This window comes from Condylostylus longicornis, unplaced genomic scaffold, assembly GCF_029603195.1.
Source record: "Condylostylus longicornis isolate FDR11 unplaced genomic scaffold, ASM2960319v2 ptg000135l, whole genome shotgun sequence".
Taxonomy (NCBI): Eukaryota; Metazoa; Arthropoda; class Insecta; order Diptera; family Dolichopodidae; genus Condylostylus; species Condylostylus longicornis.
The window spans coordinates 237,482-265,205 of record NW_026578103.1 but is presented as its reverse complement, the minus strand read 5'-3'; the positions used below and the strand labels follow the sequence as shown (position 1 = coordinate 265,205).

The 27,724-nt window shown below is 28.8% G+C and overlaps 1 protein-coding gene across 17 annotated transcripts in view; it reads left to right on the top strand.

Moving 5' to 3' along the window:
- LOC129615394 (EEIG family member 2) overlaps nt 1-27,724 on the top strand; it is a 105,609-nt gene that overhangs the window by 66,235 nt on the left and 11,650 nt on the right. For 13 of the 17 annotated variants that reach the window (XM_055530577.1, XM_055530567.1, XM_055530571.1 and 10 more), the window contains 6 exons: nt 5,988-6,022; nt 13,141-13,499; nt 14,964-15,275; nt 15,344-16,025; nt 18,650-18,732; nt 23,773-25,422. In XM_055530577.1, the coding sequence (XP_055386552.1) occupies nt 13,324-13,499; nt 14,964-15,275; nt 15,344-16,025; nt 18,650-18,732; nt 23,773-25,422 (2,903 nt within the window). In that variant the 5' untranslated portion in view covers nt 5,988-6,022; nt 13,141-13,323. Of the gene's footprint in view, nt 1-5,586; nt 5,629-5,987; nt 6,023-13,140; nt 13,500-14,963; nt 15,276-15,343; nt 16,026-18,649; nt 18,733-23,772; nt 25,423-27,724 lie in introns of those variants that run through there. The other 4 variants (XM_055530581.1, XM_055530582.1, XM_055530575.1 and 1 more) reach the window with 3 other exon arrangements.

Here is a 27,724-nt window from a genome sequence, read left to right as displayed (position 1 = left end):
TAAATAAATTATTTTCCTATTGTATTAATTTTAGTGAACAAAGTAATATCAATGTTTGGCCCCAGGACAAAAAAAAACTTAGAACAAAGAAGAAATCCAGTTACATAGAAAACGAACCTCAAACAGATTTCTTTTTTTTTTTTTTTTTTTTTTAAACGAGAGGAAGGGTGATAAACTATAAAACTAGTCGGAAAGGACTGCTCTAACTTTTTTGATTATTTACAAGCCTTTGATCTGGCACAAAGCGTACTAAGTACTCATTGTTCCAGATAAAAAGCTTCAAACTAACTCGAGAGGTCTCGTATGTTTAAGTTTCCTAACAAAGTTTTGATTGTCAACCAATCGAGCCGCCTCGATGTTGACATGATTGGATAAACGCATTTTATGATTGGCTGCTTGCTTTTTAATTTCGTCTGTGACACTTAGGATCGGAGATCCCTGTGTATATCGGCATTACGGACATACCAAGGGGCGTTTACAATGTCCCTTAATACTCTATTTTGAAATCTTTGTATAGATTGGATATGAGTCTGCGCAGCGCAATTCCATAACTGAATACCGTAAGCCCAGACAGGCTTAAATATTTGTCAAATATATCAAAACTTTGTTGTATATTGTCAAAAGCCATTCAAACTTTCCGTATTCTTCCTCTAGTTGAGATTTCTTTTTCTTTATGTGCTCCTTCCATCTGAGCTTCGCGTCCAACGTCATTTCCAAATACTTCGCCGTGTTTGCGGACAGAATCAAGACGCCATTTATTTGAACCGAAAATGAATTGTCAATTTTCCTATTAGTGAAATTTACATGTACTGATTTCACCTCGTTAAGTTTTATATTCCACTTTCTAGTCCATTTTGAGATCTCATCTCTGGCCCTTTGCAATTTTTGTGTAGATTCATTTTCATTTCGTCCAATTGCGATAACTGCTGTATCATCAGCAAATGTAGCTGTTGTCACTCCTTCCGATTCAGGAATATCACACGTGTATAGCAAATATAATATCGGGCCCAATATACGCCACTGTGGTACCCCCGACTTGATATCCCTAAGCGAAGAGTACCCCTCTTCTTGTTTAACTCGAAATACCCTATTAGTCAGGTAAGATTCGAGCAGGTCAACATACTGCCTTGGTAGTAATCGCCTAAGTTTTTTTATTAATCTACAATGCCAAACCTTATCGAAGGCCTGGGCTACGTCCAAAAATATGATAGAACATACTGCTTTTTCTTCCAGTGAATTTTCTATTAGGTCAGTTATTCTATGAATCTGATTTATGGTTGAGTGGTTCCGGCGCGTAAGCATCGTTATACCCCTTTTGGGTAATTCTTTCAAAATATCGGCCGTTATTAGTTCAATCCTGGAGCCTTCCTAGGTTTAAGAGTCCTGATTTCTTCTATAACATCTCTTTCCCTGACAATTGGAATAGTCACGCTATCCCCAACAAAAGCAGATTCCTCATTTTCATACACACCCCGGCTGAAATGCGGGCAGAATATATCAGCCAAATGATCCGCAAACGCATTTGCCTTGTCCTTGTCAGTTTTTGCCCACGTTCCATCTTTGTTTTTAATAGGAGCGAGATGTTTGATAGGTTGCTTCATTTTCTTTGTTGCCCTCCACAGTGAGTAATTGGTTTTCTCACACGCCGTCAAATTTTGAACATAATCAGCAACCTAGTCCTCTTTGTATTTTCTAATACAGCGTCTTAGTTGCTGCGATTGATGATTATATCTGGTTTTACCAGCAGGATCACGCGTTTGCTGCCACTTTTTCCTCGCCCGTCTGCTTCGTTTTACTTTTGCTAGTATATGTGGGGGATAGTTAATGCCCCCCCTTCTAATAACGTTAAATTTGGAACTACACTGAGCCGCATTTTGAATAATTTTAGTAAAGTTTTCGGCCTCCTCATCTATGTGCTGGGTCGTTCTTATTCTTTTCCTTAAATCTATTTGTCGTTCAATCTCTAAGCGAAATCTTGACCAATCTGTAGTTCCATTTGTCAGCGCAGGTTTCGCTCTTTTCATAACTATATTTTCGTTAAGTACAAGAATAACCACCGAATGATCGGAGTTAAGGTCGTAGTTGTCATGCACCTCGATGAAATTTTTCGCAATCCGTTCCATTATGAAGAAATCTATTAAATCTATGGACACTTGTTAACATCGGTTGGCCAATACGTTGGCTTCGCAGTAGAGTGAAAAAGGCACCCCGTGCCCCCAATTGCTGTCCTAAGTTCTCTTCCTCTAGTTGAATTATGCCTTGAAGCCCAATAAGTGTGGTTGGCGTTAAAGTCACCCCCCAACATAAATCTATTGCCTAGGTCTGTCAGAACGTCTTGAAACATTTCTGCCGTAATTTTAAATCTGGGGTGACAATATAATGCAGCCACTCTAAATTTTTGCTTAGTCGAAGTAATCTGAACCGCTGTCATTTGCATTCCCTCGGTTTGCATCTGGTGCAGATCGTAATGTACCACATTTTCTTTTATTATTATCGCCGTTCCGCCCTTCGCTATATTTCCAGGATGGTTCGAGTTGTAAATTCTATAACCTAGAAACCGAATCCTGCTTCTTAAGGTCATATGTGTGTCAGTTACGAGGCACACGTCTATATTCTGTGTATGCAGAAAAACTTCAAGCATGTCCTTTTTATTTGCAATACCACTGCAATTCCATGATTCCATATTGCTATTTTAAAATTACCTCGTGCCATCATTTACCAGGTCTTTTGGTATTCGACTTTTTCCCTTCGCTCTCTAAAATGCTCAATCTCTGAGAGATTTTGTCCATCATATCTAGCATGTTCTGCATCATATTTTGCATTTTATACAAAACATTCACGCCACTGGCCCTTGCTTTATTGCTCGTGCCACCGTCATCAGTTTTCGTTTGGAGAACGTCCCTGTATGTTACATCTTTTGAGACTATTCTCGAAGTGAATTGCCTCGGTGGCCGTTCAGAATTCTTCAAGTTGTTGTTGCTGTTCTTATTTCTACGTTTTTGCAGTTCCTTAGCTACAAGGCATCCCCTATAGTTTGCTGGGTGAGCCTCCAAGCAATAAGCAGTACTCTTTGGCTTTCTACAATCTGATGTTAAGTGCGTGCCTGCACATTTAACACAATTCGGTTCTCTCTGGCAATATTTTTGTGTATGGCCATACCTTTGACACCTTTTACACTGCGGAATGGTCCTATCCTTTCGAAGTGCTTCTATCCTAACTTTCATCATGTTTATGTAGAGGCACCATAATGTTTTTCCCATTTTCTTTTATTGTTTTAATTTTATTGGTTACATCTAAGATCTTGTAACCCTAGAGCTTAGGTCTTCCTTTATATCTTCCGGTTTACAACTGGGGTGAAGACCCCTTACCATGACTTTTATTGGTCTGGCCTGCTTGTTTTCATAGGTATGCCATTCTAGTCCAGATCCATTCATGGCTCTAGTAAGATTCCTGTAGTCCATTTTGGAATTTACAACAAGCTTAAATTGATTGTTATTCATCATTTTAACCTTATAATTGATGTCCTTATTTTTCAATGTTGACTCTATTTGATTATAGTCAACCACATTAGTTATGACTACTGGAGGCGGCCTAGAGTTTTTCGTGACATCGCCTCGACTTTTGGAATCAGGAACATCCGCTTTCTCAGCGTTGATCGTCACCTGAACCACTTCCGGAGATGATTCCGCTTTTCGTTTTTTACTGCTCCTTTCTAGGAGGTGAGAGTCGAATTTGTTGGCAGAGCTGATGTTTTCAGACGGCATTTCCTAGCATTTTCAGCTTCACATGTTAGGAAAATGTGAGACTGACTAGGACCCATTCCAACTTTTGTCCCCATCAGACAGATTTGTAAGAATTTTTTTATTTAAAATTTGTAAACGTGCCAGTACTATGAATTTTTTTGAATTTATAATTCTTTGAAATAGACCAACATATTCCCAAATTAGTGTGAAAGTAGTGTGATTTGGTCTCGTAATAGTGTGAAAAACATATGAAGAAAATCTGAAATTGAGTGTTTACAATTAATTGAGTTAATCACATTTTTGTCTTTTGTCACACTTTTATAATTGCAGGAAATTAAAAAATTATAATAGGGTTACTTGTTATAAATCTTTAAAATGGGATAATAAATAAAATATCAAATAAATATTTTGTCGAAACTAAACATAAAAATCTCGAAATTAAAAGAAATTGAAAATTATAAAATTTGATAAACGAGCTTTTTTCTAACAAGTTAATATTTTCTTAATTAAGTGTATATAATAGTCGGTTTCATAGAATTTATTTACAAACAATTTTAAACGTTTGTTTTTTATCATTTGAGAATATCAAAAAATTTTAATTTTTAAATTGCCTAAGAAAGTTTTTTAAAAGCAACCTGTAATGCTTTTAAAATTTGATTTTCCCTGTGTAAAATAAATAAAATATATATTGAGAAGCTTCACTTTAAACGCAAATAATATTCCATTTAAATAATTACCATTTATTTTATTCTTTATGAATTTTAAAATACGTATACATATTTTTTAATATAAAAATTCAAAAAGGTTTACAATGTGTGTTTTGTTTATTACAGAAACAATCATCACTAGTTATTGTTAACATACAGTCAAACTCCTTCATCTCGTACTCTACTTACATATATCACACGAACTTTTTTCTAACTCAAACTATTTCAGTTTAGTTAGTATTTTGAAATATATTATTCATATGTTTCAGTTTCTCGAGCACGCATATCTTTTTAACTCGAAGTGAGTTTGGCACACAATTAATATGTTTATGTAAAATTTTAATAAGGAACTTATGTACGTAAAATATGAGTTATCAGTTTTTGACTTTTTAAAGTAAAGTACCAACAAGAAAATTAAACCAATGAATATCAAATCAATTTAATTACTGATGTCAAAAGTGAGGAAAAAAAAGATTTCAGTTTAAAATAGAATTCGGGGAAGTATCTCGCCAACAAAACCTAATTAAAAATAAAGAGTTCACCCAAACAAAGTGATGAGTATACTTTACCAAAACACGAAATTGAAGCATAAACATCAAACAAAAGGAATAGAATTTTTTCCGTCAAATGAAAATATGCAATACGAATACATATTAATGCATAGCACACAAAATATTAATGCAATATTGCATCTAAATAAATTCTACTTTATTGTAATTATTTATTTTATTTTCTTTATTGTTTTTTATGATTAAGAGAGCATATCTTAATTAAATATTGTATAAGTAAAAAAATATTTTTCGTATTTTTTATTGGGAATCCTCCTAACTAGAAGTTTCTTTACCTCGAAGCTTTTTTCGATACTTAGAGAGTTCAGGATATAGAAGTTCCACTGTAATTTCGGTATTTAAGTTGAAATTTTATGGTGGGCGTAAAAGTCAAACAGAAAAAGAAAATTTCTATATTTTTTTTCCTCATTTTTATTTAATCAGTTTAATTATAATTTGATTAGATAAAACGTGTTCTTAGTAAAACAAGGTATTGATTTGTAAAACATTTAACTCAAAACAATAAATATATGAAATAATAATTTAGTTTAAATAAATAGTTATTACATACTCATTTTGCTTTTTGTCTTTGATTTTAGAAATAAAAAAAAATTAGTGCAATGCAAAAGTGTAAGTATTATTGAAATAGTTTTGTTGGTAAAAAAGAATAAATTTGTAATTAAAAAAGTATGAGCGAAGTCAAAAAGTAAACATAAAATATAGCTGTGTATAAGAGTTACTTCAGCGTTGCTGCAAAAGTGAATATAATATTTCGGTGCTTAAGTATTGCAATGGCACAGGGTTGAATTTTACAAAATCTTTTACGTTTATTGTTAAATTAGTTTGATTTCAACTCTTGAATTTGGTTTTTGGTGGTTACTTTATAAACAAAAAATTATCAATATTTTAGCATTTATAATTAAATAGTTATCAAATTCTTATGTGTAATTATTCTCTTTAAATTTCATTTAAAATAATTTCTTTTTCAGGTTAACTAAATTGTGTCTCAAGCCTGGCCCAATTGGTAAGTTTTAAATAAATTAATCCTTCCAATTAATGAATTAATGAAATATATTGAGATCCAATTAATAAAATTATAATGTGATCCAATTAATGAAATATATCAAATGTTATCGAACAAGAATATGGTAAAACAACAAAAAGAATCTTGTTACGCTCTGCAATTTTCGCTCAAGATTGTTTTCATACCCGTACGGACGTATGTTCGCCGGTTATATTGCATTTGCCTTACCATTTGTTTCGCTAAGAAATAACGGCCTGTAATCAAGAATAATGTAAACTCAAGTATATATTTTTGACCAACGTCGAATTCTGAGTAGATTCAAACATGTTTGCCCTTCGCCCGTTCCAGCGATTATTCAAAAACTAAATGAGCTAAGCTCTCAAGATTTTCACAAATGATTTATAATAGTAAATATCAAAACTCTATTTAAATTGGCTGTGATCGAGGTACTGGTTCGGGTAGCTACCAAACAACTTTTAAATTAATTTTTTATATCTCAGAAATTGATGATCGGAATTCAAATGAAAATCTTCTTCCAAGTTTGCTGGAATTCTTTAGATATAAAAAAATTAATAAGATCCGGAACTTTTTTAGCATCAGTAGGCTAATAAATCGAACCGCCATGTTCGATTTATTAGCCTACTGATGTCTAAAAGACATTAACAAATATCCGGACGGACGGTCGGACGGACGGACGGACGGACGGACAGAGTGAAACTAATAAGCACTTTTTTTTCAAAATTTTTTTGGAAAAATGCTAAAAAGTAATTTTCCAAAGAAAAATATTAGGGTTTTAGGTTTTTAAAAAATCTTAAGAAAACTTTGTTGAAGAATTTCAAGCTTTGATTTTTAAACGAAAGATTAATTTAGAAAAATATTATATTATTCTTTCTAAAAATTATATAATTTAAAAAATTTTGTAAAAATAGGACATATTATAAAGTTTCTGTTTTGTTGTGAATTATCACAATAAAATTATGAAATATAATTGTGAAATAATGTTTTTTGTGAACAAGTAAAAATACTGCTTTTATAAACAATCTGGTTATGTACTACATTCAAATTATTTTCATTCATATACGAATGTATTTCAAAATTGCATACATTAAGGATGACAATGTCAGCAATCTTTGATATAAAACAAAAAAAAAAATTGAAAAAGGCTTTAACCTAATACTCGAATTTAAAGGTTAATTAAAGAAAAATAATTCTATTTTTTGATTACATGGCATTAAAAACTATAATTATTTTTTTTTAATTGAGCTTTCTGCATTTGTAGAAATTAGTAAAAGCTTGCATTTTCGGAAATATAAGGTGCCACAAGTTAAAATTTCACAAATTTCAAGAGGCGATAGCTTGAAAAGGGTGAGATAGAAAAAAATTTCTTCTAATGAAGCTTCTTAAATTTCAAACTCCTAAAACGTACGGTTTAAAATGAAAACAATATCAAAAAATCGAAAAAACGGGCTCAAGATGACAGTTAATTTTAGCAGCCATTTTGTTTTTTTAATATTTAGTTATGCTATGCTGCGTTAGAAAAAGCCCCATGCTACTTTCCTGCGTTAACAAAATTTGAAAAATGTTTATGGTTTCCTTTATGTGTATGGTCAAAAAATAGCATGTTTAGGTCTTTGAGGGGCTATAACTTTCAGAGGGGGGAGAGATAGGTAAATATTTTCTTGCACGGAAATAAGTTTTTAATAAAGATCTATGTACGTATGAAATTTCTGCTTTCTATCTGCAAGGGTGTATTATACGTCAGATATTTCTGAAATTTTAGAGGAATTGCTATACAGATTCTGATAGCTGCCATACAACTCCAAAAGGTACTTTCAAATATTTGAAAGGCAGATTTATGAAACTTAGCAATCGTTTGCCCAATTTTAGGAAAGATATAACCCTGAAGTTTTGGTGGAATTACTTGACACGTTCAGGTACCTGACATACTACTCCAAAAGAAAATTTTAAATATTGTTATAATAAAATTTTATATATCATGACACTTGTCAGTCTTGTATCCACTTATATGTAGGTCGGACATATTATCACGGAAGTTTCTAATGAGTGTTTTAACAGGTTCTAATAATAGCCATTTAGCAATGAAAGTTAATTCTAGATATTGCAAATACAAATTTTTAAACTCAGATTTCTAAAGTGCAGGGTATTATTCTGTCGGTTTACACTGGCTGAAACGGTTTTACTTACGTACTACCTATTTTGTAAAATTAAACTGTTATCATTTTTATACCCGTACGAACGTATGTTCGAAGGGTATACTAAACTTGCCTTATCGTTTGTAACGCTAAGAAATAATGTTCTGAGATATAGACTCAACTGTATGTTTTTGATTAGCGTCGAATTTTGAATCGATTTAGCTTTGTCTGTTGTCCGTCCCAGCGATTACTCATAAAATAATTGAGCTAAGTTAACAAAATTTTCACAAATGATTTATTTTAGTAAGTGCCGTATTTAAATTGGACATGATCGGGGTACTAGTTCAGATAGCTGCTATACAACTTCAAAATTTATTTGGCTATATCTTAGAAGCTATGAAAAATGTGATATTGAAATTTCACACAAGTAAATATATAAGTAGGGCCAATATGTTTAATAAAGCTCGTTGAAATTTCTTGGTTTCTGGTAGCTGCCATACAACTTCAGAAGTTATTGGACTATATTTCAGAAACTATAAAAACCGTTATATTCAAATTTCATACTAGCAAATATATTAGTAGGGCCAATATGTTTGATAAAAATTGTTGAAATTGCTTGGCTCCTTATGGTAGCTGCCATACAACTTCAAAAGTTATTTGGCTATATCTCAGAAACTATAAAAACTGTGATATTGAAATTTCACATAAACGAATATATTAGCAAGGTCAATGTGAATAATAAAAGTCATTGAAATTGCTTGGCTCTTTGCGATAGCAGCCATACAACTTCAACTGTAGCTTGGCCATATCTTAGAAAATATTAAAAAGACAGTACTGAAATTTTGCATTAATTAATATGGTAATACGACAACTGGAAGTCATAGCCTGTCCAATAGTCATCTATGGCATATTTAATATATCAAACTCGTGCGGGTATCACAGAGTTGACACGGTCAACTTTGTTTTTCCTCGTTTTTATTGAAATAAAAATTATTTGATACTTACATATATACTTACATAAATATGTAAGTATGAACATTATATAGCTAATTTTTTGAAATTGTTATACAAACTTTTTTTCCAGTTTAATTTCCATGTAATAATTTCTATGCATGTTTACATAAGAAAATATATAATTTTTAAAAATTGGGCTATTATATGTTAGTGTAGGCCTTTCGCTGACAAATTCAAAACATACATAGACGTCGTTGAAATATACTTTTAAAAACGCCTAATCATTGCCGTACTTTAATGTCCCAATCTTTTAAAAACATATAAAAATGTTTCAGTCAACTTTAACAGATATAAATTGTAAATATATCTTGGCAAATTTTTATTATAAAATCAAATCCTAGCGAACTAGCTGAAAAAAATTTAATATTTTTTTTTCAACAGGTTGTAGCTCGAAAATGAGTATATGTCCCCTTGGCAGTTTTTTGCTGGGAATTGATCAAAGACCTTATGCGAAACCTGTATTTCAGAATTTAGGTCATAAAATTGAATAGAAATTTAAATTTTTTTTAATTTTATTTAAAATGTAAAATGCAAAATATTTGAAGTTAAATGAATAAGAGTGAAAGAGGCATATGACTAACAAAACAACAGAAAAAAAATTAGTTCAAAACTGCGAATATTCGTTTACATTTCTTATGTATGTGTGTATACTATTCTAAATTACGTTATTATTTTCACGTTCATTTATTTTATGATATGTTCATTTATTTTTCCTTTTGATTTTTGTTTTTTCTTATTCCGGTCATTCTCACACTATTAAATGCTTTTTGCTAAAAAAATTGGTTTTCAAATGGAATATAAGGGAAGTTAAAAAAACATGCGCTTTATTTGTTGCTTGTTTTTTTTGACATTAAGGACCATTTAAATTTTCAATCTGGTTTATTTTATCACATTTAATATTTGTTGTTGTTTTCACGTGGATTTTATGCAATTTTCTTCAATTACGATAATTATAAACTTGGCTTGTAATTAGTGTAAAATGTTTTGTATATTATTTTAACTATTTTCGGAATTGTATGATAAATAAATTAATTATTTTCAAAATCATAACGTCTGCTGTTTAGTTGTAAAAAACAAATTCATAATGAATAAATCTAGATATTTTAATCAATTTATACTGTGCAAGTTTATTATCAACGGAGGTACTGTAATCGCTTAAAATTTGGAAAAATTTCAAAATACGGAATTTGTGATAATTTAATTCTATGAGTTCTATAAGAAATTTTAAGATAAATTATGTCATAAAGTAGTGAAATAGACAACTTTTGAAATATTTTGGGTCCTAGCAACAAGCTTTTTTTCTAAGACTAGTTGAGATTCGTTTCAATTTTAAATTAGTCTTCGAATTCAATTTACTTTCTCACTATGCATAATTGATGCAAAAAAAATTTTATTTTAATATTCATATGAAATTTCGTATCTTCCCCAGATAATTTAATTACCTGTATTAAATATCGTCTCATATTATTATTTTTTCCTTTTTTTAAGTAAAAAAAAGTTTAATATTTTAAGATATTTCACGATATTATACACACTTTTTAAAAAGCTTCATTTATAAAATGTTTGAAGTAAGCCATTGAAATTCTATTGAACGTTTATTTTTCGTTCAATGCAGAAAGAAAAATTAAAATATTGTTAATATATATATTTAAGTATGGCTTCAAATATTAATGAGAAGAAATGTATGATTTTTTAGCCTTTTTCCGAACATTTTTTTTAAAAAAAGTGCTTATTAGTTTCACTCTGTCCGTCCGTCCGTGCACTTTACTAGAAACTTATTTCCGTAGAACAAAATTTTTACCTATCTCCAGCCTTCTAGAAGTTATACCACTCCAAAACCCTAAAAATGGCCTTTTTTAACTATTTTTTGCAATGAAACCATAAACATTTTTGAAATTTTGCAAACGCAGAAAGGCAGTGGCTTGCTTCCCCTAGCGCGGTATACTATAGTTAATATTTAGAAAAACAAAATGGCCGTTCAAATTTACCGTTATCTAAAGTTCTTTTTTTCCAAATTTTTGATTTGGTTTTTCTTCTAGACCCTAGCCTGTAGAAGCTTGAAATTTTAGGTTCTTTTAGAAATTAACAAATAGTTCATTTCGTTAGAAGAAAATTTTTTTCCATCTCCACCCCCTCTCAAATTATCGCCTCTTGAAATTTGTAAAATGAATTTTTGACACTTTATGTTTCCGTGTTTCCGTTTACAAAATTTCTGCACCCTTAAAGATAGAAAGCTGAAATACGTAGTTTTCGTACTTACGTAGATCTTTTCTTTCGTAGATCTTTACTAGAAACTTAATTAAAAAAGCAAAATGGCTGCTAAAATTAACCGTTATTTTAAGCAAGTTTTTTAAAATTTTTAATATCGTGTAAGTTGTAACAGTCTGAAATTTAAGAAGCTTTTATATATTGGTAAATAGTTTCTTTCGTTAGAAAAATATTTTTTCACCTCCACGCCTTCTCAAGTTATCGTCTCTTGAAATTTGGAAATTTTGAATTTTTAGCAGCTTATATTTTGAAACCGCAGACTTTTCCAAATTTTTATAAATTCAGAAAGCTAACCGGAAACTCCATGCCATTAAATAAATTTAATTATTTTTATTAACTGACGCAATTAACCCATAAATCAAGTATTATGTTTTTTCTCTTTTTCAAAAACTGCATCAATTGTTCATATTAAATGTATGCAATCCTTAAATGTAGTACTTAAATGTAGTACTTACATAAATTGTTTTTAAAAGCAGTATTTTCACTTGTTGAAGAGAAAAGTGCTGCATTACAAACTATTGATACAGACAAGAGTCTGTAATTTTTAAAGAGGCTGTAAACTATAAAGTAGATCTACGAGTATCATGAATAAAACAAAAATGCAAAGCACGTTCGAATTTGTGAAATTTTTTTTAAAAATATTTCAATAAGTAACAATCTTATGGAGAAAAATTAAAAAATAAAAGATAAATTGCACGAAGTTTATCGAAATTGATGTTTTCATCAATTAACTGCGGAATATATCATGTTTCTCGAATTAATCTTTATGATTATTGGAAATTAAAATTAATTCTTAATTTTTGAAGTAATATTTTCTTTTACATGCCATTTTCGATCACTCAAATTTCAACAGTTAAAACGGTAAAATTTCGCACACATATTCAATAGTATTTCCTCCTATTTTATTGATCTTTATACATACATCAATTAATCAATATGAACTGCTATCTTTCTAAGCGATCAATGTACTCGCATTTCTCTTGTTTTACGAAATGCTTAATACATACAGGAATAATTTTATTTCAAAGACGTGTAACGCTATGTTATTGTAAACTTATATACAACTCTGCGCATTACAAGTATTACAATTATTTTTTATATTTGAGATTTTTCGTTATTTTTAAATTACAATCGAATGTAATGATCACTGACCGGACTAAATTTCTAATATATATTACAATTAATTTAATAATTGATGGATGCATCACTTATAAAAGCGAAATTGTTGAAAAGCATACAATAATTTTCATAAAAATTCGTCTTCAATTTTGAAATTATAAATTTTTACAAGTGAAAACTGAAACAAATACTTTGTAAAATTTAATAATAAGACAAGATAAAATAAGAACTTAATTTTACTTTAAATAATTTGTACAAATTCGATCTAGGATTAAATAACAGTTAATATTGGACATACATCGACAATTCAAGCTCAATGTACTAATGTAAAGTATTTAACAGTTATTAAACTTGTAGAATAACTACAAAGCTCTTAAATTATTAAAACTTCGCTTGCATAATTACAACTCCTTGCAAATAAGAAATTTATTCTTAAAATTTCTGAATAACAGACATACAAAAATGAAATACATAAATGAGAACATATACAAAAATGAAATTAAACAAAATTTGTCAATTTTAAATTTTTTTTTACTAATATACACATATTTTTTGTTATTCCAGATATTCAACAATATGATCTTCAAGTAAATGTTCTTGATCTAAAATTTTTCTATCACACAAACTTCTATTCCTGGTTGCTATAAATTTTTGATCCAATTTATTGAATACATTTTTGAATTTGGCAACATTAGTTTGAATAAGCCAACAAATATTTAACTTTCATCACGGAACATCTTATTCTGAATGACTTTGCTTGGGCCTAGTGCCCCAGGAATGGCCTTTATGATGAAAAAAAAAAAATACAAATTTAATGTTGAAGTTTTATTAGAGGAGTTAATTGAAGTTGCTTTGGTAAATGAAGTGTTATTTGCTAAAATACGTTTACTAGATGGAGGGTCTTTTAAAGAATATAGCAATAGGTAAAAATTTTTATACAGTTTAATTTGGAGCCGTTTTTTTTTATTTACGCAAAAACTTGGATGAGAAAATGGATTTATACTATGTAATATCAATAAAATCGGCTGCTTCAAACAGAAAACAGAATAACAAGATATTATCAAAAGCGAATGTTTTGGTAAACTAGCAATATATGAAACCCGTTAAAAATTTTTGATATAAAAATTTCTGTTTGCTCTTTATTGAAGAAAAATTTCTTTTTTTTTAATTTTTTTTAAAAAATGGAAAGGAAGAGTAATTTTTAAATATGCTTTAAAGCGTTCATTTATCTTTTTATCAGCTAAATTTGTACAAAATTATTACCGTCCGTATTGTGTATACAATAAGGTAGGTAATGTGATGGCAACAAATTTTGCATATCGAGTTTTCGGTAGGAACGCACTTCTCCATGGTAGGAAAATGTAAATACATAAACTATTTTTAGCAACATGTCGGCCTGTACGTCTGTCAGTTTGTCTGTATGTGTATGCACGCGTATATCACATGTTTGGCTCAACCGATTTTCATGAAATTTTATATGCGAGTTTGTTTTGACTATGCCACGGATCGATCAACTTTTAGGATATATCAAGCCTTGTGAACTGGACTTTTTGCTTTTTGCCAATTTTAGTTTTTTATGTATATAAAGAGAAATATGTAATCCTTTTCTCTGAAATTTATTTAAATTTGGAGTGTTAAAACAGCGTATAAATTTTTTGGAATGATCTGGTCTCGGAAACCGAACTAGGGGCCGAATTTACATTTTACATATGGAACTAATTTCTTGAAATTTAATATTTGAGTTTTGGTTGTTACCGAAACTAAATGGTGAGCATTTTAGAGAATTCGGATGGCATAAATCGAAACTCTACTAAGAGCCAAATTTACATTTTTCTAGGTATATTATCTAAAACCACATTAACACCCTAAAAATTCGAAAGAAATATTTAACAGGTATTTTTACAATATCCCTGTAACACTTTCACTAAACTAGACAATACATATTGCGGTCGGTTATGTGCTGATCACATCTGAATCTTTTTTTGGGCTATATGTTTATTACTTATTCTATGATTTATGTTTAGAGAAACTTGGACAAATTTTAACTATTTACCGCTTAAACATTCTTGAAATATAACCAGTTTTTGTAAACATTTTAAATGATAAGGTGCGTTTTGAAAAGTAATGTTATTCTTTGATGTAACAAATTTATTCCAAAATCAAAAGTATTGTAATAGAATAACTGAAATTTTACTTTATAAATTCTTCAAAAATGTTTGAACAAATTACAAATTTAAAAAATATAAATCGATTTTCTCGTCCAACCTTTTTACGAATCGAAGCAAATGTTTTTAATTATGCAAAATAAAACTTCAAAAATTAGCATTGTAAATTAAAAAACTTTTAAGTTTTAATATATTTTGACAAAATTTTGTTTTTGTTTTTAGGGAAGAAGTTAAAAATCATACAGTAAAATGGGATAAAAAGTTTGATTTTTTATGTAAAATGTCTGCAAATGCATCCACGGGTGTCTTAGATCCGTGTTTTTTACGTATATCAATACGTAAGGAACTCAAAGGTGGACGCAGTTATCACAAATTAGGTTTTATCGATGTTAATCTTGCTGAGTTTGCTGGTTCCGGTCTTCAATCAAGACGTTTTTTACTGGAAGGTTATGATCAAAATCATCGTTTGGACAATTCTATGCTACGAATTTCGATCAAATTGCATATGTTGAGCGGTGATATTTTATTTAAGGCGTAAGTTTCTTTTCTGTTGAATAATATGTATTTTTTATGTAATAAATGTGTATACTTTTGAATTTTAGTCCTTCGCCAAGTTTAAAAAGTAAACAAATTTCTTCACAAGATGATTTGGGTTCCGTTGTGAGTAGTAGTAGTGCAGGAGGGGTGACTGGTACAGGTGTCGGTATAGTAACACCAGGCTCAAATTCATCCATATCACCACCGAGTAGCGCAATACCATCAATAATAGGTATACCAAGTTCCGGGACTCAGTCAATTCCATGTACCTCACCTCAGTCTTTAGGAATCATTGCAACAATGCCGGTTACTAATAAATCAATTCTAACAAAAGATGATACCGTGACTAATTTGCAATCCTACAATACGAATACCACCACCTCGATCCAATCGCAAGCTTCATCTGGTTTTGGTTCCTTACCTAAAAAGAAATCCGATTACTTTACAAATGATGTTGTTGATCCAGCTCTGTTAGTACAATCTATTATTACTGATTCTGGTTTATCAGAATCATCTGATCCAATAACAGTTGCTTCGGAATCGTTACAGTCGTATCCCCCACCATCTTTAACCTCGTTAACTAACGCACAACAAGCTCTCCCATCAGCTAATAACGGAGGCAACGTTGGGAGTGCCAATATTTCCAATACTAGTGTCATGACAAGTAGTGGTGGTGTTATCACGCAGGGACAAAATAATGCTGTTATAGAATTGGGTCATTCAAGAAATTCAAGCAATACTAGTCAAGTAAGTGCAAAACACTATCTTAATTTTACAAGGTACCACAAATTTTAATTTATGCGTTATTTATTTTAGTCTTTGAATTATATTGCTATAAAAAAATTGGTACTTTTTCAAATTAGTACGTTGCAATAAATTTATATACAAGAGACCTGATGTGGTCAGCACATAACCGACTGCAATGTGTATTGTCTACTTAAGTGAAAGTGTTACAGTTTTATAATATTTATAAAAATACCTGCTAAAGACTTCTTTCCAATTTTTAGGGCATTAGTAAGCTTATAGTTAACATATCTAGGAAAATGTAAATTTGGCTCTTAGTAGAGTTTTGGTTTGTGCTACCCGAATTCCCTGAAATGCTCGCTAGTTAGTTTCGGTAACAACCAGAATTCGAATATCAAATTTCAAGAAATTCCATCAATTCGTTCCGTAGATATTGTAAAAAATGTAAAATCGGCCCTCAGATCAGTTTCCGAGCCCTGATCTTTCCAAAAAATTTATATGTTCACTGCCTTAATACGAAGAATTTAACTATTAAATTTCAATGAAATCGGTTGATTATTTCCCTTTATATACGCAAAAATGTATATTCTTTATATACGCAAAAAGTCCAGCTCCTGACGCCTGATTTCTTCCAAAAGTTAGGAGGTTGCACGGACGGTCGAGCGAAGCTTATATGAAATGTCAAGTTTGTAAGTTTCAAAATGTAAAAGAGGCCCGCTAAAAAGTGCAGTACCGGAGGCCTGATATATACCAAAAGTTGATCATAGTCGAAATAAACTTATATATAACATTTCATCGAAATTAGTTCAGCCGAAATTGAGATACACGCGTGCACACACAAACCCACAGACCGACCGATCGACAGGTTGCTAAAAATAGTTTATTTACACTTCCCTACCATGGAGAAGTACCTTCCCACCGAAAACTCGATATGCAAAATTTGTTGCCCACATAACCTACCTATTATATACACAATACGGTCGGTAAAAAGATATTGCATGTTGCATGTTGAGATTGACAAATAATAATAGGGACAGCATGCCTGTATAAAACTATTGTAGAAAATAGTGCATATCAAATATATTTTATAATATGTGTACGTAAATACTGCTCAATTTGTTAATAAGGTTGTTTTCACTTTAATATCGCTATTTTTTCAAATTTGTTGCTCACAATCAGCCAACTAAAATCAAAACTGTCATCAATTTTAAAGTTTGTAGATTATCACCATGTAACGAGGCGTTTTTAAGTTTTATGATATTCAAACTTCAAAATCTGCTAATGTGCAGATTACACATCTCAGTAACCATATTTCTCGTGGTAAAGCTTTTATTTATCTGCCCGAAATAGACAGATTTTAATTAAGAGGCACATAACAAAACCAGACATGTTCAATCTCATTTAGTTTGCTTTTGTTAGCCATTCATTTTCTGATTTTTAAAGACTCCAGGAAATACGAGGGTTACTATTTATATTTCGGGTCCTGGCAATATTAGTGCTGCCAGGTGCAATCTGACACTTCCATTGGAAAGTTTGACATTTTTTAGGACAACTTCACTCAGAACGTTTTGTCATTCGAGCGCGAATTGTTTTGTTTACAGTGACTTGAAAAATTCATCTCGATCAAAAAATGGAATTGTCCCGTGAAAATTTTCGTGCGATGATTTTTTACGATTTTCGGCGCGGATTATCGAGACAAGAGTGTCTCGATCAACTTGTTTCGACTTTTGTTGATGAAGCACCATCAAAAACCACTGTAAATCGCTGGTACCAAGAGTTTGGTTTCGGACGCCGTTCGCTCCAGGATGAATTTCGTGAAGGTCGGCCAATTTCGGTCGTTTTGCCGGAAACCATCGATGCTGTGCGCGAAATGATAATGATGGACCGGCATGTGACATACTGTGAGATTGAGGCATCCTTGGGCATTAGTTCCACCAGCGTACATAAGATATTGCATGAACATCTTGCCGTGAAAAAGGTGTGTTGTCGAAGAAATAAGGAAAACAAACAAGCGCCGGCGAATCATTCTTCATCATGACAATGCAAGCTCTCACAAATCAGCTGAAACAATGGACTATTTGAGCACTCAAAATGTCGAATTGATGGGTCATCCGCCGTACAGTCCTGATTTAGCACCCAATGACTTCTTCTTATTCCCTCACATCAAAAAAAAAATGCGTGGACAACGATTTTCAACACCTGAAGAAGCAGTCGATGCGTTCAAAAACCATGTTTTGGGGGTGTCTCAATCGGAGTGGAAAAAGTGCTACGAAAATTGGTTTCAGCGCATGCAAAAGTGTATTGATCTTCATGGGGAATATTTTGAAAAACAATAAAACCATTTCCAATGATAAATGTTTGTTTTTTATTGCTAGACCCGAAATATAAATAGTGACCCTCGTATTATTCTAAAAAAATAATTTAACATACTTTCACTTTTTTCCAAAAGGATATCACAAGAAATATTTGTATGGAATTTAAAAATATGTACATTCAATTACTTTAATAGTTTCAATATCAAATAATTGCTTTAGATGTTATTGGCTGACGAATCTTTTCATTTTACATGTTAATGTTAATAAAACAAAAGATAATTCAAGAAAATTAACTATCTTTCGTATTTTTAGATGTCCAAGGGTTCAGGCTACAGCAGTTTTTCTCATAGTCAACATTCAAGACAAAGTTCGGAAGGTGACTCTGGTCATGCGAGGTAAGCGAAATATCTGTGTTTGTTGTTTTAAGCTGCAAATTAGATAACCACAAAAAAACATATTTAAAAGATACATAATTTTCAAAAGTGTAAAAATTAATTATTGTTTTTGGCTAAAATCAAAATCAGTACTTATTTCCCTTTTTTTTTGATTATGATCCTTTTTTTAGCATATAAATATTGATAACAAATTTTTAAAAAAAATTAATGACGCACAATTAAATTATTTAAAATTGTATTGAAATAGACATAGCAGAAATTTAAAATAATCATACCAAACAAAATTGAGTTGGATAAGAGTTAATAAATTTTGAAACAATAATAATAGCTAATAATTAAATTATGTACAACTATAAATTTTTTTATAAAAATTTTAAAAGATAAACCCAAAATTTAAGAAAACATAATATGCTGAATTGTTCAGTTCATTGGAATATAAAGTTTTAAAATGTTTTTTTGTTTTTTCTTATAAACCAAATAGTAAGGAAATTTTTTAAATATTAACTTAAGAAGTTGAGATAAGGTTTTTTTAAAATCATTTTATTTATTTTGTATAATTGAAAATATTACGTTATAACTTAAAAAGATAAATGTATGTAAATTTCTGAACTCCGATTCTTCTTTCTTGTTTAACATTACTGGGTTCAAATTTAAAAATGTATTAATATGATTTCTATAACAATTGAACTTGTATATTTAAGATTTACTATAAGTTTATCACTGTTTTGGTGAATTTTTTTAATAAAATTGAATATAATTCAATTAAATCACTTCCTCAATTAAGTTAATATTTATCGACAACAGAGTTTTTTGATTATTAGTCAACAAAATCCAAGAAGGTGTAGGGATTTTGTTTTTCACATTTTTTTAAAGTTGTTAATTAACGGGTTCTAGTTACAATTTTATTTTACTCCTTTAATTTTAAGTATTGGAATGAGAAATTTTGAAGTTATTATTGAAAATATTGTGTTTTCAAGAATAATATATTTTTTTATGAAAATATTCTATTAATTAGAGTATGATTACCACTATCGCGTATTAAGAATTAATAGGATTCGTTTAAGTTTTTTCTAATCGAATACGACTCAATTTTGAAGATTTCCGTTTTTAGTTTTGGTTTAAACATTTCTATAGTCATCACTTACATATTACTAAAAAACAAAAATACTAACTTCATAATATTGTGTTTTTTTGTTTTTCATAAATTTTTAATTAACCTAACAATATGTTTATCATTTATATAATATAAATCTGCTATCTGCTAAACAATTTTAAAAAAAATCAAACCTTAAAGTATAGCTATAACTTTTCTTTTTTAAATTCATAAATATTTCAAATTTGCAGCACATTAACATCATTTCAATTATTCTCCTTTAAAATCTGTTATGGCTTAATCTAGTAGCAAATAAAAAGTTACTATTAAAATTGCTATTGAAAAAATTGAGTAGTAAAAAGAGAGCATATTTGCCTGAGTAGATTTCTATGTCAACTGTGTACATTGTTTAACATTTTTTTACCACTCTTTCGCTTTTGTAAAAAGATTAAAGTTTTGAAGTAACTGCTTTAGAGAAAAAAATTGAAAATAAGGAAAATAAAAGAAAACTTCCGTTCTAATTAAATGATAAAATGTACTTTTTAAAGTTTCAAATTTTGGTTTTATGCAGATAGTCTGTCAAAAAATAAAATTTTTATCACTCAGGCAGCTATGGAGTATAGATAACATTTTTTTACCTTAATTTAATTTCTCACCAAAATTTTAAATCAAAATAATTTTTTTGAAAGTTTTGTATTCAAACTGACAAAGTTTATATATACTAGAAATATATAAATATTATGATTAAGATTAAATCTACTTGTCTAAAATTTTACATAAATTTCATATAAGTAACCAGATTTAAAATTATATTAAATTTTCCACAGAAATTACCACTATCAGATTCCATAAGAATGTTGAATAATTTTTGCAGTTATTTTAGTGTTTCCATATTTTTAACATTCTTTATTTCGTACTTGTATTTAAGAAAAGCAAGTGTAAAGATACATATACAGTTGTTCCTTTTACGTTTTGAAAATTTAAAAATCATTCAGTCTTCTAAACACAAAACTTAAAAGAACCATCCCGCGCTTAGAATGAAACTTATAGTACAAAACAAGGAAGGAATTAAATGTAGTACAAAAAATTGAAGGGAAATTCAAAACACAAAGCTTTGTAATTGACGACAAATATTTTATAAAATGAAAGTACTATAAACCTTAATTTTTGATTTTATCTATTTTTTTCATCTTTCCAAATAAAAATTTTTACAAACAACACAGTTTAATTTTTTTTTATCTTTATTTTTAATTGGAAAGATTTTGACCTTTTTTTAATAATATTTTAAATATCAAACGATTCTTCTAAACCCATTTTAATTCTTTTTCGAATTTCAACTTTCTTCCAAAGTTTTTTTTTTATTTTAATAATATAACACCTTTCAGTTTTTAATTGTACAAGGTGTTTCGCATAAAGTGACAAATAATTTCCTCGTTTAAAAAAATCCTTGTTCAATTTCCAGCAAAAAATTTTTGGGGTGCGTTGTCGGGGGTCCGAGAGGGATGGTCTGTCACAGTTTTGCAAATAACACGTGTTAAATGTGTTTAAAAACTTGCGAACAATGCATATTTCATACCTTTCATTATTCCATATTGCACATACTAAAATAAAAAATAATTTTGAATGTTGTTTATATGAGAAATTTATGAAAAATACATTTTTCGCATGTTTTTAAACACATTTAAAAAGTTTTACCAGCAAAATATGAGACATATGTAGATTAAAATGTTATATGAATTAACTCCAATTCTGACTTTGACGAGTTTTATCTCGAATTTTATGGCTCAGATCAAATTGATTGCAAAATCAAAAATAAAGAGCAATCAATAGCCCGTAAAATAAGCATTTATTTATATGCAAGAAAAATTTGGTCCCTTTTTTTCAACAGATTGTAACTCGAATACGGGTATATCTGCACCCACCCATACTCATACCATTTTTGTCTGGAAATTGATCATAAAATCGTTCCTGAAATTATTTACCTTCTTATGCTAAACACTGTGTATAAGATGTTTTTTGAGATTTGAAAGTTTTTTAAAGAACTGGAAAGATTATGGACCTCATTCAGCAAGTATTTAAACTTCTGGATTACATTTTTTTATTAATTTTAAAAATAAATTTTTTAAAACGGTGAAAAATTGAAGCAAATGTATACAAACAACAAAACAACTTTGCAGATGATATTCTAAGAAAAATCATGAGTGATAAAAATATTAAAGATATGGTTTACTTAAGTTTATTTGTATTTCCTAACTATAACAGATGTCTATAACATAGTAATTGGATTGTATATCATTGTCGTACTTAAAAAATCGCTTGTTTAAAGATTATTTTTAGCAGGCAGATACATATATCGCAGCTTTTAAATTTTTAAAAATCAAATATTAAACCGCCTTTTATAGTTTATTATTTTCATTGAAATGGTGCAGTGCAAAAAAATTTGTTTACATTATGAATGTATTTGAAATTTTAATTGTCAAATCCGTCTATATTATGAATTTATCATTTAATAATATTATCATAAGACTCACCAACTTTATTAGAAATTATTCAAAAAGGGGCAAAAAAGTCAACAAGAAGGAATTAATGAAAAATATATTTTTGAAAAGTATAAAATGCATCTAGCTTTTTTCGCTCTGCCTTTTCTTGCAAACAATATGGAAGCTGATACTTGTACTTTGTAAAGTTTACGCTGTGAATTTGAAAGTCGAAATATAAAAAATTAAATTTGAAATCAAAATAATAATAAAATATAATATGTGCATATATGATGAGTATAATATATATAATGGTATGAGCACATGCAGCATGTATTGTAAATAAAATGTACCTATAATAAATATGTGTAATCGATTTTTACGAATTAACGGTTTATTATTTTACGTATAAATAAACTGGTTTAAAAAAGTCGGTTTTTTGGGTTCTTTGAAATCTATTTTCTTGGCAACATAGTTCGCCATCAGAGCATCAAAAAAGAACATGAATCTATTTTTTGTCAGATCTGAATCTTCTCTAAGATAAAAAATAAAAACGACTCGAATAAAATAAAATAGCATTCAACATGTATCAAAATTCACGCATTTTTCAGGTCAACATCAACTATATTTACATATGTATGTGAATATGCATGTATATCATATTTTTATTTAGAAAACATTTTAGTAGGAAAAATAAGAAAGACATTATGTAAATCTTAAAATCTAATATTTATTTTTAACAATATGATTGTAGGCTTTCCCAATATAGATTAAACTTTTAAAAACGACTCTCTAAATAAATTAAAACATTGAAATTATCATTTATGTTTTATTTTTTAGTTTGAACTCGATATTTGGACTATTGCGTGAATTGTCTCATACATCATTAAATTTTACAAATTAATATTTAAACACTAGTTTTTCTTCTTGAAACATATCTGTAATATATTGATTAAATATTTTTCCATTTTATTAAAAAAATAGAATTTTGAATTGGTTAGAAATTAGTTAATGTATTAGTCATTGCATTTTTTTATACTAAAAAGACTGTTAGCAAACTGTTTTCAATTCCTCTTTTTTGCGACAAACATCCCAAACATATTTTTTAATACTGTATAGCTAATAGCACTGTTTCATTTGTAACACTTTTACCTGTAGCGAATAATGAATTGATATAAAATTTTTAAATTATAAGAATTAACTTTAATAATTGTTTTGGGTTTATATTATTAAAATTTAATTTAATTATTGTTTTATTATTTTATTTTTCTCTTAAATATTTTTTTTTCTTACAAAAATATGACCACTAACATCGAAAATTGTGCATAACAAAAAAATTTTTGCTTCCTAAAAATTCAATAAAAAATCGAAATATATTATAAATAAAAATTTTTTTTAACTATCTGTATTAAATAATAATAAATCTAATGAAATAACAAATGATTAATACATAAAAAAAACATAATAAAGATATCAAAAAACGCTTTCAATTCTCAGTAAATTAAATCGTAGGGTACATAACGCTGTTATGAAATTAAATATCCCCTATATGCATTACAACAATAAGTATAATGGCAACGTTATGCTTAATAAATTACAATCAAAATCAACTTCGGTTACAACTCAACATAGTGATAAGATCTTAATTAAATATGCAACAACGAATTCGGTTACATCTCCTGGTATAATTGATTCTGAGGGTAATATATACTTAACTCCAAATTCATCAATGATATCATCACCGACTACAACACAAGATAATTCACATGAAGATTTTTCTACACCAACAAGTGAAATGCCTACACGATTTTTGCAACAACTATCACCCTCATCGTTACCAACACCTATGACATATAGCACACCAAATCCACTACACCCGCCGAGCACAAAAAATTTGCCAGGTCTCCTTGAATATTCTGGTGATGAAGATTCTGGTTTAGACGAAGAAAATTTCCACACACCTAGAATGTCTAAAATAAAGTCAATGGAAAGTTTATCGGTAATTGAAATGACTACAAAAAGAAGTTCACCAACACATTCAACGCAATCAAGTTACCATTATTCACCGACGAATAGATTAAGTTTAAATCAAAAAAGTTTTCAAGTTCCACGAATTAAATCTATGAATAATTTGTTAAATAATAAACCAAATAGTAATAGTATTAATAATAATGTGATGATACAAAGTAATGTCGATATGTTTATCAGAAAGGATGTTGATAAATACGGAAATAAGAATTTAGATTGCTTACAACAAGAGACCATTTTTAAACATCCAATGTTTTTACCACTAAAAACAACATCTAGCGCACGTTTTACACAAAACAAAATTGGTAATGCAAAATTTATTGGCAATGATGATAATCTCGTGACAATAAATGTAACAATAAATCATAATAACAAAAATATGATAAATAATACCACGAATGATAATAATGAAAATGATGAAAATAAAAGTAACACAAAAACGACAATTGCAACAACTGTGATAAACAAAAAATTATATCCTATGGCCAAAATGAAATCAATGGGTACAATACCAGATCTTGTAGCCGAAAGAGTTAAATATGATCCCTTTTTAACACCAACAACTGGTAGAAAACACATAACTGACTATTTACCATCTTTTAATAACAACTTGCAAAGTGATAAAGATAATAGTGATGTATTTAATGATTATTGTTTTAATTTAAATAGTACAGCAAATAGTCTCCAGAACTCACCGATTCAAACTAATCATGATGGATATACGATGTTACGTGCACTTGATTCGCACGATACACGTAGTAAAAAATTACATCAGTATCATCAGCAAGATCCCGATAGATTTTCTTTACAAGGCTTATCAACTTTTGAATCGACCCGAATATATAGAAGAGGTTATCAAAGTATGAAAAGTAGTTCACGTAATATTGATGCTAATGGTGGATGTGATAATGGTTCTAATAATAGATTTAATAATGCGAAAGGGAGGGATGGTAATAATTCAACCAATTTAGGTTCACATGGAACAATTATTGACAGTTCTTCACAAATACGACAAGGAGATGTTACATATATCAGCTTTGTTACAGACGGAAGACCGAAATCAACTAATACAATACAACACGAGCTATTGAGGTACGAGTAAAAAATCTTAAAAATGAAAAAAATCCAATGAATATCAACATTAACATTAAAAAAATAAATATAATCAGAAAAAATAAATTGTTCACATACTTTCGCAAATACTCATGAACTTTTTTCACTAGGATAGTGCGATACATTTATATATTTACACACATACATACTCATAGATATAGTATACTCGTATACACATTTAAAGTCTTTTTTATACATTTTTTTTAGTCATTTTTTATTTTTTGTTTTCTTTTTGGTTTTGGACTATTTTTTCTATATTTCCTTTTTAAAATCTGATCAAATTTATTTTTTTTAATTAATTAAGATATTTCCAATAAAAAATATTTTGTTTTTTTTTTTTAATTTTTCATACTTACAATTTCTTTTCAATAATTTAAGTGTTCTCTTTCAGAATATACATTTATATATTAATATTTTTTTAATTTTCAGTTTAAAATTCAATTCATGTTTTTTGTATTAAATGGTTAATCTTAGCTTCTATTATAAACGATTTAATAAAAATTTTCATTTTCAATTACACATCAATTTATTTATTATGTAATTAAAAATTCCAAAGTTGCCTTAAGTGTTAGTAATATGTTTTTTTTTAAGTATTTAAATATTTTTCTTGGGATTTCTGCTGTGTTCTTGTTTTTAAAAGCTTTACTAAAAATTTTTAATTAAATAATTTTAAAACAGTTTAAGTTGACAACATTCAATATGAAATTCTGCAGGCGTCGTAACACTTTAGTTGTATTAAATTAAGGTACTGAGAGAATGTGAGATACTGGAAAACGTAAAAATATTTCTGGTTATGTCCAAAAATTTAATTTTTAATTTTTCCACAAAAAATTTTTAATAACTTAAATATTATATAATTTTAATTTTTGTTTATAGCGGCGTAATCATAATGTTTAATTTTTTAAGTTTTTCTCTTAGGTGTATACTTTTCATAATTAGGTTGGGTATCCTTATGTTTCTTGTACGCTTAGTCGTTTGCTATCTTCATGTTTTAAAAAACAAATGTATAGAGTTATATTGAGTTTTTCCCTATTCTTTAATTACAACATTAAAGTGAAGGACGTTATTTGCATCTAAACATACATAAGTAAATTTTTATATAAATAAATTTTGGAGTTTTATTTTGAGTAAAGTTCCCTAAAACTTAAAAAAATTCAATCAATTTTTAAAAGGGTACTAAGTCAACTTACGAAAAAAAATTCAATATATAATTAAGATTGCAAAATTTAAGAGTAAATTCACAAAACTCTAAGAATATTTTCCTTTTATTACAAAACTTTGCTGAAAACATTTTTTATAAATTGCTTTTCAAAGGCAAACACGAGATGTTATTTTGCAATAAACAATGCAAAAATTGTTTGGAATTATGTATTGGATCTAGAAATCCTTTAAACTTCTCGTTGTGAGGGCTTTTGAAAAGTGTATGTGAAGAAGACAACAACAATTTCAGACTTAAAACATAACATTCGGAATGAGATTACTGCACCGCTTGTGAAAGGAACTTCGATATGTCAGAACTATGAAATCTGCAAAAATAGATTGTTTGATAAAAAAAATAAGTTCGAAAATCATAGTATGCATAAACCTCTGAAGCATTTTAAAAACTTTTTTTACTCCAATTAAAAAATCGTAGCATATAAATAATGATTTATACATTTATGTTTACTTACATATATAACCAATAAAATTTAACAATTTACGTATGCATACATAACTAATGACAATAACCATATGATTTTAAGATATTTGATAACTGTAAAAGTAAAATTTTTATGTGTTGAAAATCTGCATTATGTAAAGAAAAATTGAAAATTTCATTTAAAAAAAGCTATTTCAAATAAAATCCTTTAATTACCCATTTCAATTATAATATACGAAATGTTTTTTTTATTAATTTTATTTTCCATAAATATTTACAAGTATTACAGAGAAACTGTAATTAAAAAATAGGCAGTTAAAAAAATTATTTACCTTACCTTACATACGTTATTAGGTAGTGTGTATGTATTTCATATACCTTTGGTTGTTCCACGAAAAAAAAAATTTCAATTGAAAATTGAAAAATCACTGGTTGTGTAAAATTTGTGAAGTATGTTAATTCTTTTGTTAATAAAAAGTTGTACAAAAAAGTTTTGGCAATTTTTGCCTTTAAGTACTAACAAAATCCTTCTTAAAAAACTGCCAAATAAAGTTGAAAACACTTGTTTGCTATCTTTATTTAAAGAAATTGTGGTTAGTTAAGTCTTTCTAAAAATGCAGTTCTAACTCAAGACTAGATTGC